General features: G+C 37.4%; 1 protein-coding gene across 1 annotated transcript; it reads left to right on the forward strand.

The window, feature by feature from the left end:
• Window positions 1-12844: 12844 nt before the first annotated feature.
• Window positions 12845-19623, forward strand: LOC131947983 (serpin B3). Its single transcript, XM_059309421.1, has 8 exons — window positions 12845-12919; window positions 13948-14121; window positions 15558-15684; window positions 15989-16205; window positions 16822-16946; window positions 17266-17410; window positions 17522-17707; window positions 19392-19623. The coding sequence occupies exons 2-8, from the start codon at window positions 13961-13963 to the stop codon at window positions 19598-19600; spliced, it is 1170 nt and encodes a 389-aa protein (XP_059165404.1). The 5' UTR covers window positions 12845-12919; window positions 13948-13960; the 3' UTR covers window positions 19601-19623.

Genomic DNA, 19623 nt, shown 5'->3' on the forward strand with positions numbered 1-19623 from the left:
ACACATGTAGCACACATGTAGCATACATGTAGCAGTGCTACCATAACAGCCTGCCCGTGAAAACGCTGGGTATATAGCGTGACGTCACATCTCAAACTTGTACCTAATCGATCGGACATTACCGGAGATCAGTTAATTAGTAATTAAGTAGCAATCAATTATAGGATGGATCCTTGACGACGAAATTAGATGGGCTGCCCAGTGTGGGAGCGTCGAGCACAGAAGTGGCGTCTCGCTTATGACGCTGACTCCATGTTGTATTTGTTTCCCTATTTATCTTACGGTCAGACGGACACATTATCTATCACCAGTAACACTATCTGACGCCAGTGAAATTACCTGACTCCGCTACATGACTCATTATCTCCTTTATAATCTGACTCCGCTATCATTACCTGACGCCAAAATCTTACTCTTCCGAAACTATCTGACTCCGCAACACCATCCGACGTCAACAACATCAAATGACTCTACCACTTTACCAACACCAACACAACCTGACTCCACCAACAGCAACTAATGAAACCACCACCACCAACAACAACACCTACACCATATCACTCCAACAACACAACTAGATACTTGACACAACCATCAACAACTCCACCACCACCTCCACCACCACCACTAACAACGCCCGACACCACCAACACCAGCAACACCACTATACACAATGTTACATCGACCATATCTGTACTCAGGTATCAACTATTTGAAAACCAAACAATTTTTATCCTTCCAGACTTGGCCTTAATTTCACAGTCACAGATAAAGTTTGTCAAAAATCTGTTTCCGGTTCGTTTGCACTCAAGCATTTAAAAACTATCGTCTGTCCTTGTCTGACCTATTTAATCTGCTTATGCAATCTATTAAACCTAAGGTCATCGTGTGTGACTGACAAGTACCTGACTTAAGTCATCGTGGGTGACTGACATGTACGTGACATTCGAGCTGACCTAGAGATTAACTTTAATCCCTGAATCTCGCACTCACCGCGGAGTGAAAGACATCTCGTACTCACCCACGTTAACTGACCAACTTCACTCACGCACACTACTCACACATACTACTCCTCACACTCCCCCACACTACTCATCCCCACTCCCCCATACTACTCCCCCCTACTCCCCCACTCCCTCACTCCCCGACACTACTCATCCCAACTACTCCCTAACACTACTCCATAACACTATTCCCCCACCCCCACTATACTCCCCCACCCCCAAACTACTTCCACGCCCCAACACTACTTTCCCATCTCCACACTACTCCCCCACCCCCCACTATTCCCCACTCCCCCCATTACTCTCCCATACCCCCACAGTACTCATCCCCACTACTCCCTTACTACTCCCCCCCCCCACACAATACGCACCCCCACTACTCCCTCACACTATTCCCCCACCACCACACTACTCCCCCACCCCTACACTACTCCCCCACTCCCTCACACTACTCATCCACACATTTAATGAAGTCCTTAAATGACCCACGCACCATTGACCATATGCGAACATGCAGAAACCTGCTTGAGATATATCCACCTCTTCCGGTTAGTTTAACATGTACTCACGACAAAAATCTCGCGCGTGCACTAAAGGTCACAACCTCACACCACATTGGTCGCTAGCTTGCACCGAAATTTACATCCGTAAAACTAGTCACAGAGAAAATTTCATCAAAATTTACATCGGTGAACTTAGTGACACTGAAAAATTCATCAAAATTTACAAAAACTAGTAAAAATTTGTCCTAATCAAAATGTAATAAAAAGACAAAACAATACTCATGCAAGCCTGGTTTTGATGTTTTAAAAGAGGGGTGTGCTTTAAAAATGTTTATAAGCGCCATATAAAATATTGTATTTTTCTTTGCATTTAATAATGCGTCATTATTTATAAAATTTATAAAAAGTTTTAAAATTATTAATGTGCTACGGTTTCAATAGTTTTTTTTTTGTTCTCCAAAATGTTAAGATACTTAGAAGATAACTTGGCCTGGCTTGGTGTGATGACGCAATGTTGCGTCGAAGCCAGGTAGATAGCAGAAATAGGCTTTAGCGTGTTAGTCAGAGGTAGACCAATGAAAATTCAGAGACTGACCGGTCACGTGGGACGGTCAGCTGACCACTGAGGCGTGGGTCAGTAGAGCGATAGGCCAGGAGTTATTAGGTAGCGGTCAGAGACGGCCGAGGAATGTAGACAGTTAGGAGTTCATGATTAGCTAGCGAGGTAGAAGGTGTGAGATTGTAGAATGTAGAGAACAGTTAGTGTTAGGATTGGTCATGGGAGTTAGTAGTATAGTGAACAGTCAGTAGTAGAAGTAAATAGTACAGTGTAGATCAGTTAGGTAGAAACTTGAACATATATATCATTTTAATAAAGAACAATTATAGTTGAACTTGAACTGTGTGTTATTGGATTCATTCGTTACGCATCTTAAAAACCCCCACCCTCACAACTGGTGGAGCGCGGGTCGAGGACAGGAAAGAAAGTATATCAGCTACTCATGACGGAGTACATCTGGTGTACAGCTTTCTTCAACTCAACACAACAGCGGGTTTCTTCAACCGGAGCGAGTTTGGATTAACAACACAAGGAAACAGTCAACATGTCCAAAAAGATAAGTACCTTCCAAAAATTTTTTAAACGTTTGGGTTTAGACTTGTGCTGGATATTTGGTGCCAGCGGTTTTTCTGCCTCCTTCTTATCTATTTCTTCAACCACACTACCCTTAAAAATGCCTCCATTGTACGAAGTGGGCACTAAAACTGAGCTTAAGTCAGGCCTAGAAGAGTCAGGTAGAATTGATAACTCGTTACTAGATATAAATGTTCAGAATACAGTCAAAGTGAAAAGCAATTCAAGAACTATTGAGGATCCAGATATTCTGGATGAATTGATTATTAGGCTTGGACAATACACGACAACAGAAAATCGAGACTGGTTATTAACTGTTAAAGAATTTGACGCAAAAACTCTAGATGATCCAGATGCTATGGAAGATTTGATCAATAGAATTGTAGATTATAAGGTAACCGGAGATCCAGATTCCTTGTTGACTGAAGAAGAATATGATGCAAAGATAGATGCCGAGTTAGCAGAGAAACAAAGAGAAGCAGAAACATATATTGCCGGAATTAAAGAAGAAACAGAAAGAATTCGTAAAGAAAGAGAAAAATTGAGAGAACTTTGCCAAGCCAAACAAGAAACGGTGCAAAGTTTAGATACTAATAATAACAACCAGATAGCCCAAACAACATTTTACTATTCCTACGACTCAGATTCAGATGACACGTTCAGTGAAGCAAGCGAAATACCTACTTCAAAAAGTGAAACACCACATACACTCCAAAAACATAATAGCGCAAATCACAACATTCAGATTAACTACAGTCAACAAAAACACAATTACAGTGTCAGATGCTACTATTGTAATAGAACAGGCCACAAACAAATAAATTGCAGAATACGATATTATGATAGACGCCAACAAGATGCACAACGCAACAGACCAAAATATAGACAGATTAATAGAATAGCATTCATGTCATCGTTTACAGAAGCCAGTAGAAGAACAGACATATTTACATCAAACGTCAATAACAGATACGCCACATCTATTAGGGATACACTATGCTCCACAGTGGCAGTACGTAACACATTCGTACAACACCATCAATACACAGGCAGAACACAACGTGTTCACAGTTCAAGAGGCAGCACATATGATTGGCCAACAGCTATAGTCACCATAGCCACACCCTCAGCGTGTAAAACAGTTGAAGCAGTTGTTTTCAAAAACGGACCATACGATATGATATTAGGCAACATTACAGGAGTGAAGCAATTTAATGTAGAATTTATGAGCCACAAGCAACAAATAAACAAGCAGCCCAGTATTCGGGACAAAGAACAAGTAGACACGAAAGTAGACGAATTGCATTTCAAAACGGACAAGTTGATAGAAAAAGTTAACGAGGTTATTGATGATCATTCTAGAAAGACTACCGAGATTGGTGCAGATGTTCTTAACTTAGGGCTGCAGAACGAAACAGTCAGTAATAGATTGCTGAGATTAGAGAAATCAGTAAACAATGAATCAAAGGAATATGTAACAAGGAATTTGATAGCAGACAAACAGTACGGTTACTCCTGGTCAGCCTTAAACCAGATGACCCCATCAACACACCTAAACAAACACAAGCATGGTAATCATAGACCATGTGAAAGTTCGCAACACAATTGTCCACACCGAGCCCCGCCCTATCGGTCCTAGTGTGGTATATTAATGCCTGGATAGAATTTGACCCGGACCGCCCCCACGAATGATTTGAATAATGAACATAATAGTGAAGTCAAGTCGAGGTTTTTTGTTGTGTGAATCTAAGTCGCCGAGAAATTGGCGTGAAGTCAAAGAAGTTATTCGAAGTCAGTCAAGTCAGTCAATGTTGTTGAAGTCATAGTTGAGGTCATAGTGACGTAGTTGAAGTCATGTTGCAGTCAAAGAAAAGTATTTGAAGTTAGATTAAAGTCGTTGAGGTCATAGTGAAGAAGTGAAATCGTCGAAGTTATAGTGAAGTCAAAGTGAATCTTTGAAGTCATATTGAAGTCTTTGAAGTCATATTGAAGTTGTTGAAGTCAAGGAAAAGTCTTTGAAGTCAAAGTGAAGACGTTTAAGTCGTCGAAGTTTAAGTCAGTCAGTGAAGTCTTTTGAGTCAGTCAGTGAAATCTGTCGTCTAGGTCAAGTTAGTCGGCAAATGGAAGTAGTTGAAATCGTCGAAGTAAAGTTAATCGTGAATGGGAAATAAGTCGTAAATTGAAGTCAGTGAAGTTACTGAAGTCAGTTAAAGTGAAATAAGTCAAGTTACTGAAGTCAAAAGTGAAGTCAGTCATTAAGTCAAGCCAGCCAGTTTTTGTCAGAAGTCAGATAGTGAGAGCTGCTCCACTATATGATTACGTGTTCAAATGTTATTTGAAACGGCACGATTATTATATACACTCACATGTCTATTCTTTTTGTGAAGCTATTTCTAAGCTCTAGTAGTGTTTACGTCTATTGAGTTTATTAGGCTTTACAGATTGTTGTTAGATTAGAGTGTACTGATTTTTTTGTATTTGGTCATTTTTTGTAATGTTATATTTGTAATGTTATTTTCTCAATGTTGTTATGCCGCCAGACAAGTGTTCAGCACGTATAAATTTGGGATTGAGGTTTTTATTTAATGGAAGGTACCTCTGTCTGAATACTTGTCTGCGCGGGCACTAAGATAGTCACGTAAAACCATTGCTCATGGTCTCGTAATACAATTTCAGACCCACCAGCGCTACACAGAATGAGACGAGATGAAGCAGACACTTCAAAGAGTGCCGCCACCTGAAGCCCTGATTACGTTGAATTACCTGGACAGCGAACAGCCCTGCTGAACAGAGAATTGCCCTGGTCAAGACAGCGGACGCATCGCCACCGCTTCGCCCCCCGCACTGGAGTTGAATAACAGACCGCCAGCTACGTACACCTACGTCGGCACATACAAAGGGTAGAAGACCCATCGTCCAAGTTCCCAGCGTCGGAACGTTACGTCATTGTTCGCCACCGCATCAGACAGCTCCAGTTCATCGTATAACCACTCTACGTGGACGTCTCAACCAGCGTTGAGTTTGTTGCGTCATCACATTGACCAACGAAAGTTACGCCTACACCCGCCTCACGGGAATTTACATCAAAACTCGCCAGCAATTACATAACACATACACTTACACTGCTCTCAGAGCCCGTTCAACCAGTTACACATTCTACTAAGATTAGCTCAAGGCCAGTACACGACAACCTAGCCAGAACTGAGTTACACATGATTGGATTCACACATACCATGAAACATAGACATACATTAGCAAGCAGAGACACCACAGACGTCAGGATACTTACACAAGAACTAGAACAATGACATTTTTTTTTCAGGAACACAGACAGAAGATTTTATGTTTTTGTAAACTGTGCTGTCCCATTTTGTATTTGATTGATATGATTGATGTTAGGGATAGAATACAGTAGTAAGGTAGATAGTTGTTGATGTATTAGATTAGTAGCAGACGCTGAAAAATATAATTTGTCAGCTACAGAAAGGGAGGGAGATATGTGATGACGCAATGTTGCGTCGAAGCCAGGTAGATAGCAGAAATAGGCTTTAGCGTGTTAGTCAGAGGTAGACCAATGAAAATTCAGAGACTGACCGGTCACGTGGGACGGTCAGCTGACCACTGAGGCGTGGGTCAGTAGAGCGATAGGCCAGGAGTTATTAGGTAGCGGTCAGAGACGGCCGAGGAATGTAGACAGTTAGGAGTTCATGATTAGCTAGCGAGGTAGAAGGTGTGAGATTGTAGAATGTAGAGAACAGTTAGTGTTAGGATTGGTCATGGGAGTTAGTAGTATAGTGAACAGTCAGTAGTAGAAGTAAATAGTACAGTGTAGATCAGTTAGGTAGAAACTTGAACATATATATCATTTTAATAAAGAACAATTATAGTTGAACTTGAACTGTGTGTTATTGCACTCATTCGTCCGGCCTCTCGTAAAAATCCCCACCCTCACACTTGGTCATAAACACGATTTTTGCTAATGGTTTTGTTTTCTGAAATTTAGTGTTGGGATTCCCTCCAAAACAATTAAATATACGTATCAACTTGTTATGCGCCATATAGGCCGTTGACTCCAATTTCAGCCTGCTTTTCTTTTTGGATTTGCTTCCATAGCCTTTGTCCAAACAAGAACAAACTACAAGGGAGCAGTTGTTTAATTTTGGTGTTGTCTCTCCTAGAAGAGTGGCTGTCCCCAGCTAACGAGCCTCATCTGCCCGAGGGTTCGAACTCGAAACTTATCGTCGGGTCGTCTATGAACTTTACCGACTCGACCACGCCAAACCTTATGGTAAGAAAAATGATCTGGATATTATCAGGTACGGGGCAAGTTTCATTTATACCCGAATTTTTTAATTACTATTTTAGTTTTAAATTTTAAAATTAAAATAAAATTTTTACATATAAAGATATCGATCTACATGAAAAGCAAACGTAGAGAAAATAAACCTGCCTATTAGGTACTCGACCTTAATTAGTTCATCCGCCCTGGGTTGCATTAAAATGATTAAAATTAAGAATAAAAATAAAAACCTTCATTAAGATATTTAGCCGACTCCGTTTAGGCTTTTGACGGTTGTAGCTGATTAATGTCAAGCTTAAAATAGGAATGCAAGTTTTAGCAAATAAATTAGAAAATTTAATTTTATAATTATTTTACTAAATTTGGAAAAAAAACTAATTAGCTTCATGCTAATCTGTGGGGAGAGATGGGTAATTAGCGAACTTGGGTCACTGGTTGATGAGGCTTTTCAATTAGTTCAGAAAATTTAGCTCGGCCAGGAATGATTGGATTTAGGACACACTCGGGTTAGGGGTATTTGAATGACGCAATCAATGGTCAAGTAGGTCATTATGACATTTCAATACTGCATTAAGTGCGTCATTTTGACTAATATTTGGGCCATTTATTTTAGGGAGGTCGTTATTTTTTAAATTATAATTTTACAACTAGTCTTCTCTGTTGCGTTCGATTTTGGGAGAAACGAAGTCATCAAATATTTTAAAAAATCTAATTGTAACGATGGTCGCTATTTCAACCAAAAGACTCAGTTATTTTTTTTAGGTTCAGCATAAATTCGGATAAGTTTGTTAACAAATAAATATTTAGCCTAGCATTTCACGATGTATGAATTGTACTTCAAGAACTGATAAAAATAACTTACAATGCGTTCGTTAAAATAAGTTGCAGGAGTATGCCTAATTTGTTAACTTTCAATTTTTAGAAACAATATTTTTACTAACACGTATATCACTATTGTGTTAAATCATATTACATTTACATTAAGTCTCTCGAACTTAGGTATCATTATTATTGACGAAGATATTTTAATAGTATTTTAGAAATGAATAAGATTATTATTTCAAACTTTTTATTTTTTCAAAGAAAATTTTAGCCTAGTGACTAGCCTACACCGTACGTCACTCAATTTAACTTTTAACTCTCCGCGGTGGGAACACAATTTTGTCTACTTATGGCAGCCGCTACTCATTGGCTCATTGTACACGTCTCTACTAAAGTCTACTTCAGCTTGGTTTAGGGGCACGAAACAGACATTTTTAAAGGACTTGTATATTGTGAGTTATGGGCCTTTCAAAATCACTGTTCTGCCTTCTAAGACATAAATAAGTTTGGACGGGTTTTGACTGATTCGCCTAGCGAAAATCTACATACTTATGTTTCTTTTTAAGTTATAGTCAATATAATCTGTCACACTTAATCCCCCCCCCCCCCCCCCGCCTCTCACCCCAACCTTCACAAAACACGCGTACACAACCAACAAAGAGTATCACACACGTTGTACACAATGGCGTTTAACTTTACTTACGGACAACATCAGTGTTTGGTTAAGCGTTTGTTGAGCTAGAGGACTGGACCATTTCTTCTAGCGTTCAAGCAGATCCGTCACCTTTAAAAATAAAACTTCATTATACAATGTAATTAACTGAGCTTGCCCGACAAAACCTAAAGCTACATGCCCGCATGTTATATGTAATTATATTGTACTCATCATTCCTGTAGATTACCCTACATCAGTGGTTCTTAACCTGGATTCGATGGAACCCCAGGGGTTCGGTGAGTCTGTCTCAGGGGTTCAGCTGAGGTCAAAACACACCCCGGACTCTTTAATTCACGATCAGATTGAGTCAGTGCGGACGATAGAATTATTAAGAAGGGTTCAGTAAATGAGCAAATGAACCTCGCGGGGTTGGGTACACCCAAACAGTTTAAGAACCGCTGCTCTATATTGATCATTCTACCAAGATGTAGCTCGGCCATACAGACGCAGTGGCGTAGCGAGGTCGGGTGTCACCCGGTGCGGCACTTAATGGTGTCACCCCCAGAGGCATAGCGACCCTTCCCGGGGACAAACTTTCAAACTTTCGATTTGCACCGCCCCTCAAGTTTTTCTCAATATATTTTGCTATTTTTTGCCTTGGTGTCACCCCCCTAAATGGTGTCACCCGGTACGGTCCGCACCCCCCGCCACCCTCGCTACGCCTCTGTACAGACGATACAGTAGTGTAGCCAAATTTTTACTTGTTATATTTCGTCATTATATCAGAGACGGTGAAACAGTAACATTTACATATTGTTAAAAAAAACCAGAACTAACAGATGATGTAACCATGAACTACATATTTTCGGCAGTTGTCTTTTAGTTCTAATTTCACATTAAAATTATTGAACCAATGCTCGGGAGTATTATGACACATTTCAATTTTTCTTTATCTTCTTTCTATTAATCTATATTTAGATTTGAAAAGAGTTTTAACCAATCTAAAGTACATCACATGTGAGTCCTTACAAATTGGATATCCCTTGATGCTGCCCACAACGCCGCTGCTTGTTAATTAGATCGTGTGTCGTTAATATTTTAATATCTATATCAGAAGAGGAATAAAGTAGGATTAGTTGAAAACAAATTATTAGTTTGCAAAATTTCAATATTCCTATCTAGTGGCGCAGCGAGGTCGGATGTCACCCGGTGCGGCACTTAATGGTGTCACCCCCCCCCCCCCCCCCCAAACTCCGTAAAATGTATATATATATATATATATATATATATATATATATATATATATATATATATATATATATATATATATATATATATAAATTGGTGATTGTCTGTTATGTGTGGTGCATAGGGCCTTAAACAGTCTGAGTAATCATCAGTCATGCAGGCAGCCATTGGCGAAGTATTCGCAAACTTATTACTCGCTAGGTTATTAGAACTGAAAAGGCTTCCTTAAGGGTAGACACCACGGATAGAATTTTTTTTTATAATTTAACGCATTTCTGGGTATTTAATAAGTACATATGTTAGTAGTTGTTAGGCTATAGACAAAAATAATATATGGCCGTCAATAGCAGTACTGGTTGCCATGGGAACCGCGAAAAGGTGTGAAAACTAACACCTTTTCAAATCGCTAAGGCTTTGTTCCCATAAGAGATTTTAAAAAGCGGATGAAAGATTTAGATTTACGAAACCAAACTATACATTTCTACGTTTGTTCATTGCGATAGTTTGTACTCAATTTTTATTACAAATTTTTACGTAAATTTATGTACAGAAATTAGGGGGTGGTGTCACATAAGTATTGATATTTTCTAAAGTATTGTAGTAAACTTAATGTACAAACGTAGTTTTGTAGATGGTATAATGCTAAATGCATGTGGAATGTTTCAGTGCTGTTACACTAAGGGTTCCAAAGCCTTAGCGATTTGAATGTTGAACTTTGAGTAAAAATGCAAAGTTGAGAAAACGTGAAAAGAAAGGCAGAAAAAGGCACTGTGCGTTTCCTCTTATAGCAAACAGAAAATGACTTCTTGTTATGTGTGGAAGAACCATTTGGCTAATAAAATACGCGTTGATTCATGTTGTAAGTTTAAGATAGATTTGTCTGCGTAAGCAGAAAATATGCATACAACAGGTAATAACTTAATGACTGTTAAGTCTTAAACATCCTATCATTCGATTGTTATTCTCAGAACAGCTATCATCAAACCAGATTAAGTTTTGTTTGTTAGTCGGTCTTCTCACGTCAATAGAATGTCTATTGTAGCTTACACAAGTTTATTGCCTTATGATAATAGCCTACTACACAACGCTGGGTACAACGCTTGAGGTTAAACACGCCCCTTCACCCCACCCCACCCCTGGATAGTGCGTGAAGAACCGATGAGCCATAGATTACCAATGTTCATTCAACCGTGAATAATACGTCTGTGTAGATAGGGTCAAGTACAGGGCCTAAGTGAATGCTTATCAGCTATCCCATCTAGTATTTACATTCGATGCTAGCAAACCCTGTAAGGAGAGATGGGCGGGCATACACATTAACACATGTGTCGTATACAGTCCGGTGTAAAGCCTGATGAACGCGTTCAAGCCTATCACAGCATGCCGTAACAAGATTATAAACCGGCCGTTGGTTGAATGGCGAGAAGGGAATGAAGGGGGTAAAGGGGATGGACAGTACATTCTTCAAACTGATAGACATGTCCATGACGCATTGTTTCAGCTTAGTATAATAAAGCGTACGAAACAGTGTTTAATAGTGTTCCAGTGACAATCAACAGTACATTTCTAGGCAAAGTTTCAATTATTAAACTTAATGTTGTTCTATAACTTTAAAACAACAAATAAAAGAGTATATGCAAATAAAGTAAACAAACTAAGACAGGCGATTGTTTTGTTTATGTAGAAACAAGATGGCTGCCTAGCACACGTGGTTAGTTGCAACCTATCGCAGATTATTTTGATTTACTGTACTATTGTATGATTGGTCAAACGTATCAATGAATCTCTTCCCATTCATAATTTTTACGCGCATGCCCTTATATGGAGTTTGACATCAAATTTTACTTGGTAGAAAACAACGTTTATCCCACTTATTTGTAGAACAAAAGAAAAAGTCACTACACCAGCGGGTACACGAGTGCTTGGCCCTTAGATTGCTGTAAAGTTTATGGTGCCTCGCGGGCAATAAATGATGTAATACTCGCTCGAAGATAGCCGCTGTCCACGTAGTAGAGTGAAGACTTGCCGGGGGGTACCATGTTTCACATGGCAATAAACGGTTAACCGTACGGCGTAGAAGTCCGAAATGTTCGGGTTAGATAGACAAAAGGTATTAGTACCGAATGAAGAAATAAAAATTTTGGGGAGCAAAATTATTTTTTTATCGAAAACATGGGTATCTTGTATCCTTAAAAGTATACATCAAATATTATATTAAATTTACTTTTGGAATTAACTTGTATAATTTCAATACATTACATAATTTAATTTATAACAAAATTTTTATTTAATCGAATGCTATACTTTGTGATGTTTTGTTTTTTCTTTAAAATATTATAAACATGATTTAAAAATTATTACTTAAAAAAAGTTTTTTTCCCCTGTACACATACTAAATTACGTAGTCTATTTACTTTTTCACAAACAATTGTTTATATAAGAAAATACGTTATCTGGACAAATCTAACGACCCTAATGGGTTTATCCGACGGGAATAATGTGTTTTTTTCTTACCCTCCAGGGTCGGTCTACGACCTCACAAAATACCAAGGGGGGTCGTTCGGCAAAAGTTTGCGGCCAATGTGTACTGGCCCCCGTGTTTTATTTCCTGCCAAATTTGAATTTATATAAGTATGTATATACGTATGTGTATGTATTCACATATTTTTTTTTTTACATCCCCCACATCCGTGGATTAACATATGTTATTACGATACTCAACCAAACCGTTTACCTCAGGCATATTTTGCAACTTTGAAGTAATGTAACTTTCCCCCACTCCCCCCCTCCCCCCCCCCCCCCCCAAGGCGATTGCTTTAAACTGTGCTCAGATATAAAACTAACGATTTTTATCTATAGTCGATTATTATACATATGTAACATGTTTTCTCTATCATTACGTTTACGTCAGGGTGTCACCCCCCACCCCCTTCCACCCTTGTAGAGATTTGTCAAATTGGCGCTTAAAAGACTATTTAACACTCTAAATAACCACTTATTTAAGTGGAATTATCATTTTCTGTATATATTTTGCTATTTTATGCATTGGTGTCACCCTTAAATGGTGTCACCCGGTGCGGTTCGCACCCCCGCCCCTCGCTACGCCCCTGTTCCAATCAATATAAGCTTAACTTGAGATCAGATGAAAACAAAGCTTTACGTTTCTATAATTAGATTCACACCAATCATACGTGGACAGAACTGACATTTTAGATTTCTAGTTTCTCAGTTCATATCTAGATCTAGATTCTACAGGTAAGTCGTGAACAAAGTTTTGATTTTAAACAAAAAATGTTAAAACCGTGTCTTTTTTCATGGTGAAAATAAGAAAATTCAAATTAATCATAATATTTCGGCCTATCAAGATATTAAAATTAGAAATCATAATTAAAATGTATTTCAAAATAAAATCGCAAAGCGCATTTAATCTTATTTATACTTTTTCTATAAATAAACATAATTTAATTTTTTCCCCATAGCCCAAATAAGATCATTTGTAAACTTGTAATCTTCAGTTTTTGTTATTTATTCGAATTTCTTTTATAACATTTAGGTAAAAGTTTCGCTGGTGTTAAGTTAAAACATACTATTCATTTGTGCTGTTTGTTAAAAAAAAAGTAAAGTTCCCTTTTCAAACCTGACGGTCTATAGGGCAAGTGAAGTAGAGTTCACTTGTTACGGCATATGAAGAGATAGTGTGGTCAGCACTATGCCCAGCAGCCTTTACTTTCCCTAACTTGAGTTAGGTACCCATCAGAGTTGGGTGGACTCAGGGACTGTCGACTGACTTGAACCCGGATTCGAACTCGAGACTTACCGGTTAGAAGTCCAGCTGTGCTATTAATACGTGCACTTTCTTCTAAGTATGAAACTAAAAAAAGGACCCCTGGATAATCGCGCTTTGGAAATCAAGGAGCAAAGTCTAAGCAGCATGTTGAGCCTGGTGTTGCCCATGTATCAGACATCCTCTCTCAACCTGCCGATAGACCCAAGGCAGAGGCGTTACCTGTCGCACCTGTAGCAGGAGCTGTCAGAAGTAAACTGAGTTGGTAATTCTATAGCATAAGGGGGCTCCACTCTGATCTAGGAGTTATCTCTACTAGGATGGTAGCTGTCAACAGCTATCGAACCTCATCTGACCGGAGGTTCAAACTCTGGACTTTTCAGTCAAGCAACTATGTTTTACCGACCATATATATATATATATATATATATATATATATATATATATATATATATATATATATATATATATATATAATCTATCCCTATACATTCCGCAGTGTCTAGAAAAACATGTTGCGACTCCTATTAACTATTCTGGCCGTGTCTGGTCAGCTGGTCCATGGAGAACAGAACCAGCAACAAACTCTCTCAGCTGCAACTTCAGGATTCTCCCAAAGGCTCTACCCGAAGGTGGCGCTGGACAAAGACAACTTTGTCTTCTCTCCATACAGGTACACATTTAAGTTTCTTAAAATCTTGAACTATTGCGTAAACAAGTTACTGATCGACTGCAGTAGTTCACCGTATTTCTAGTGTAGGACGCTCTTTAAAGCGAATGTAGTCATTATAAATTACATGTTGGAGCATGTTGTGTTCTGGGACAAATGAACGCCGCATGACGCATTTAGTGCGTTTTGATGGTTGATCCGAGTAGTACTACTGATCCTTATGTTACGAAACACCACTCTATCAGCCACAGAGCTGGCGAACGTACCCGGGTTCGTTTAGATGGTTATACACAGATGGCTTAAAGCCCTATAAAAGGTAGCTGGCTCAACAGTTCACGAGGACTCGTACATAACGTCTAGAGGATACACTCGAGGAATTCCTGATACCAACAACACATTTAATCCATATATAACCTTTAATATGTGTACTAATTCAAGATAAGACTCTAGCTTTATACAGAATAAAACGAATGAGTAAAATAACAAAAACCCAACTTACAAGTTGAAGAAAAAACACTATGTTACACTATCACAGGATATGGCACTCAGGAAAATCACCACAGCTTATACGACACTACTTAAAGCACAAAATATTACTTAAAACCACAAGTAATAAGGGAACAAGCTGCTTAAAAACTATATACTACAAAATGGCCACACTCAAGGCTTTCTCTCTCAAAGATGTCTGGTCTGACTGCTACTATGGACTGCTGCGGTCGGCTGCCTGCAGAAACGTGTGCGCAGACTATTTGACACCTGAGGCAACATGGGAGGTCACCTTCAAAACATGAGAATATTGGTTGGGACATCTTCGATGTCCGAATCAACCAATCGAAATTATAAAAGTATTGCACCACCTCTCGTGATGGAAAAGTCTTTCTTGAAACTATGGAAAAATACCGGCGATTGCACCACAGGTCACTGATGGTTGAGTAATAAAAGTCAAACTAAAAAATACAAGACCTAAGTAGGTCATACTTATACTGGACCCCATGTGCCAAGACAGCCGCTGGGCATTTAAGGGCGTCAAACATCCTCGCCCGAACCTCAAACATCCTCGCCCGAACCTCAAACATTTAGAACGATTTATGACACAAACCATGTGTGAAGTATACTTATCAACATTCCAGTTCCATTGCGATCGGAATAGTACAATAAGGCATAAACGCCAAACCGGCAAACATGCACACAAACACAGAGACATACTGCCATATATATATATATATATATATATATATATATATATATATCCAACGAAAATATGGTTAACTGTGTCAGCCATTGCGTATTTCGGCTCGTCCTGTACCAACAGTGAAGTGCAGACTCATATCACATATTTCAATCGAAGACACATAATAGGGGCATCCATTTTATATACAATTTCTGACCTATTCAACACTGACAGTTGTTGCTTGTTTTAATCATATTAATATTTATAGCATCCACTCAATTCTAACTATGACTTCGCTTGGCGCAAAAGGGAAAACTGCGAAAGAAATGTTGAACACGCTAGGGGTCGAGTCTGCTTCTCAGGTTTCTACAGAGTACAAAAATTTCATCCACGAGGTTTGATTTAATTTAGCTGCAGTTTAATTAAAAAGACATCTTAATAATTACCATATTAGGTAAAATAAAATATTAAAGTTGCTGATTTTCGTATAGAAGTTTTAAAAACTGTAAAGATTTTCTTAATTAAAAAATATTCTTTGGTTTCCTGAGGTTATGTTTTTAAAATAAAAGAATCAACTAAACAAAATACAAAAGCAAATTGTAAAAATGTTCATATCCATCTAAATAAATACATCGTTAACCATTATGCTACTGTCATGCTAGGCTAAATTAGAGTGAATCGTATTTTTTTCTGTTACAGATTACTTCAATCCGAGAAGTCGTCATTAGCACAGCAAACGCCATTTTTGTCAATCCAAGAATAAAAATAAAACCTGGATTCACTAAAGATGTTGAGACCAAATTTAGTGCCCTAGTGGAGAACATTGACTTTTCCGCCCCTGAAGGGCCAGAGAAGGCAATCAACGACTACATTGCTGGAGCCACAAAAAATGTTATTGAAAAAGTTTTGCCAGAAGGTTGTTGTAAAATGTCTGTATTCTCTACAAATAAATAAACTGTTGCGTGTAGATATAATGTTTTTAAAACTGAAACTAAGAAAACTGTATACACAAAACTTTCGTTATAAAGTGTAAGACTGTTTAGAGGTTAAACTTGAATGACTTTATTTTAGAAAATTTAGGAAAACTTATAGCAATATACCTAACTAAATGTGGATCGGCGTGGTCGAGCCGGTAAGGCCCATAGTTGTTGAACCGATATGTTCAAAGCTCGAACCCCGTGGCAGATGAGTCTCGATACCTAGAGACAGCAATCTATTTAGGACAGAAAACTCCAAATTCAAACAACTGCTGCATCGTTGATTTTTTCTTGGATGGAATATAAAAACAAGTCCTTAAAAAGCAGACAATGAACAAAATCAATGGTTCTTATAGCGTATACCATGTTAACACGCAATTTTTAAATCGTGTTAAAGGAAATCCAGTGTACATTAAATTGAGAACGAAGAAGAAGAACTACATTAAACCTGATTTGCTTCTTTAGGTCCAAATAGTTTACATACCAACAAGTTTTCATAGCAAACAGTGCTATTAGTCAGTAGGTACTGATATAACTGTGTTTACAATGTTCTAGGGTTTATCACTGAGGACACGGCTATGGCCTTAGTCAACACAATTTTCTTCAACGGGACATGGGAGACGAAATTCGAACCAGCGAGCAAAAAAACGTTCTTTAGACATGGCAAGGAAGAAACGCAGGTAACATCATTGAAAAGTGTTGTAAAAAAATCATGTTTAATGTTGACACACGCCACTTGAAAGACACTTGAATAATCAATAAAACATACACATCATAATACAATTATTATTAATTACTATTCATTGCAGAAAACTAAAGCACACACACAGATTGCAAGATGTATTCTAAGTTTGCTAAAGTATATAAATGCTCGATTTAAGAAATCTGGATTTCTAGTTTTTTTCTGACGATTACAATACTTCTTCTCTACTCCGTATACGATAAGTAAAACAATGCAATGTCTTCATATTAGACTTTTGTCTTTTATTGCCGTTTAAGATTAATATGATGCAAGTAGACAGGAACATAAAACACAAGAAGGATAAACCAAATCAAGTTGATGTGGCAGAGCTGCCCTTTAAAGGGGGAAGGTTTGCTTTCTACATCGCCCTGCCAAAGAAAATAGACGGTCTCGCAAATCTTGGTATGTTAACACAACATCACACAACACAACACACCACACCACACACCACAACACACAACACAACACAACAAAAATTAATATTAAAATACTTTTTAATGATTTTCTTTAAAGAAACATGGCTTTCAAATCCACAACACATGGAGGAGCTGTTCAAAAACCTCCGAACCAACTCAGTCTCGGTCAGGATTCCAAAGTTTCAGACGGAGACGACGCTTGACTTGAAACAACCTCTAATAGATCTGGGGATGGTCGAGGCGTTTGGTCCTGGAGCTGACTTTACTGGCATCACCTCTTCAGGTAACTAATTTCTATAACAACTTTAGACTTAGGCAAGGAACTGTGTTTCAGATAGCTTTTATTTTCAAATTGACGTTTTTGCATTTGATTGATACAATTTTACACTTGGGTATAAAACAAGTTGCAGGCTCATAAGGTAATAATAGTTTTAATTTTTAAAAAAAAAATGTAAATTACATGAATACATCCGTCTATTTAATGTTATCAATCGCAACATAAAAAAGTATTAATAGTTTTAATTTTGAAAAAAAAATGTAATTTACATCCATCTATTTAATGTTACCAAATGCAAAATAAAAGGATATAAATAGTTTTAATTTTGAAAAAAAAATGTACTTTTAATACAAAGTTACCAAATGCAACATAAAAAGGTACTAATAGTTTTAATTTTGAAAAATAAAATGTAATTTACATCCATCTATTTAATGCTACTAACTGAAACATAAAAAGAAACCAAACCAATTAAAACAAGTGTTCGACAACACAAACGCAAACACAAAAGGAAACATAAACGCAAACAATAAAGCAAACATAAACTTAATAAACCGGGAGTGATCTCCCCCAAACTTTCTCGAATATTCTTATATAACACTACGGGGGATGGCAACTCGGGATATAGACATGATTTTTCATCCATTTTTACTTTTTCGTATACGAAGTATAGAGAAAGTATTGTAATTGGGCAAAAAAAAAAGCTAGATTTTAACAGATCTCAACGTTTTACACCTCCCTGATTCGGAGAAACATAATTTTGCAATCTTGTCCGCATGTCTGTGTGTGTAGAGTAAATTAATACTTCCGGTCAAAATTTGACAGAAAACGGAAAATTAGATTTTTAACTTATATGTCAAATTTCGTTGATCTATCTGAAATAGTACTCAAGTTATAAGCTTTTTGTTAAACTAAAAGTAAAATAAGTCCAACTTCCGTTTATCGGAAATCGCTGAAAAGTTGATACAGAATTACAAATTTGATATAACACTTATATATGAAATTTCATCTACCTAACTGTAACGGTACTCAAGTTATCGTATTTACAGACACACATACACACACGAACAAAATTGCAAAACCCAGTTTTTCCGACTCGAATACGCATAAAACGTCTACATTTTGTTATATCAGGATTTCTAATTTTTGCCCGATTAAAATAAGTCCCCTATACTCCGTACTCGATGAAGTACTGAGGTGTAAACCGGTGAAAACTCAAAATTTCATCTGATTTTTGTGCACGATTACAATTCTTCCTCTATACTCTGTATACTAGAAAGTAAAAATAGAGAACATTTAAGAACAACGGCTTCTGTGAAGTAATTAGTACAAAACAAAGGGAAGTAATTTGTTTGCTTTTTCAAAACAAAATTAGAATTTGATTTTGTTCTTTCCTTATAAACGTCAATTAAAAGGATAAGTTGCATAGTGAATTCCACATACATTTTACATACATACTGAGACAGAGAATCTTTTAGAGATTCATATATATATATATATATATATATATATATATATATATATATATATATATATATATATATTTATATATATATATATATATGTATATGTATATATATATATATATATATATATATATATATATATATATATATATATATATATATATATATATATATATATATATATATATATATAAATCTTTCACTCTTGAAATAATTTCCCGACACAGGTAACATTTACATCAGTCAAGTGATTCACAAAGCCAAAATTGACGTCACAGAGATCGGAACAACTGCGGCTGCAGCTACTGTTGTTAACACGTACGATGATTCAGATGTGCTTACAAATGTTGACTTTATAGCAGACCACCCGTTTCTGTATTTCCTCAGGGATAAACAGTCCGGACAAATTTTGTTCCAAGGGAAATTTTCCGGTTAGAAAAATCTAAATAAACTTGAGAT

Source organism: Physella acuta, unplaced genomic scaffold (genome assembly GCF_028476545.2).
Source record: "Physella acuta isolate Inbredline_101_S28 unplaced genomic scaffold, ASM2847654v3 ptg000619l, whole genome shotgun sequence".
NCBI classification, from domain to species: Eukaryota; Metazoa; Mollusca; class Gastropoda; family Physidae; genus Physella; species Physella acuta.